Here is a 790-nt window from a genome sequence, read left to right as displayed (position 1 = left end):
ATATATATATTTTATACTGTATTCTTTATAGATTATCCAACTACGAAAAGGTGTTTTATACGCAAACCAAGGTTCAGAAGTTATACTCCAGCGCCTACAGTGTCTATGCAATACCTTTTTGTGTCCACTGGATCGCCCGCGAAGTACAGTACCACAGTTCTATCGTCGTACGTATTCTGCGCAACTATATCTAGGGTTGTCAACTGAAACTGCGGAAACTTGTATGGTGTTATATACTTGGGTGCTGCCCTGGGGTTGGGTCTTATAGTAGAGCGCTCATATTCACTGGAAGCCATAGTGTAAACCCATCAGAAGAATTGGAAGAGCTCTACAATGGCGCCCTCTACATGTAGATATAGTGCATCGATATAGCGATATCTTAACAGGTGTTAGCATATGTTGGAACTGATGTACACGGAAGGCTTATGTGCAGCGTACACCTACGCTATGCCTATTTAGTTATAATATTTTAAAAGATGCAACAATACATACTGCAGAAGTGCGTCTGAAATACATTAATAAGATATTATTTTATATTACGTGTCGCGAGCAATAAAAAGCATATCCCCTAAAATGACATTAAAAGTCGATTATGTACTGTGGCTCGTTCTATTTCGACCCGCCAAATTACTATAGCACTAATATAGATAATACCGAACTGTAAACGCAGCGCTGTGTGTGTTGATTGGTGGTCTGACTCCACAACTCTTGCCAGAATTTACGCGGCAAAAATTGGGTACATAATCGGATTTCATCTTTAAAAACCCTGAAACCCTAAACCCAAATTGAT

At 39.4% G+C, this 790-nt stretch overlaps 1 protein-coding gene across 1 annotated transcript; it reads right to left on the bottom strand.

Moving 5' to 3' along the window:
- Positions 1–114: 114 nt before the first annotated feature.
- On the bottom strand, positions 115–473 carry SARC_15741 (hypothetical protein; the record flags this gene model as incomplete). Its single annotated transcript, XM_014290144.1, has 1 exon — positions 115–473. A coding segment is annotated over exon 1 (182 nt), but the record flags the coding sequence as incomplete, so codon positions are not given.
- Between the last annotated feature and the right edge of the window lie 317 nt (positions 474–790).

The sequence above is a fragment of the Sphaeroforma arctica genome, assembly GCF_001186125.1.
Source record: "Sphaeroforma arctica JP610 unplaced genomic scaffold supercont1.6644, whole genome shotgun sequence".
Lineage (NCBI taxonomy): Eukaryota > Ichthyosporea > Ichthyophonida > Sphaeroforma > Sphaeroforma arctica.
Note: the sequence above shows the minus strand (reverse complement) of the source record. Positions and strands in the feature narration are given on the sequence as shown.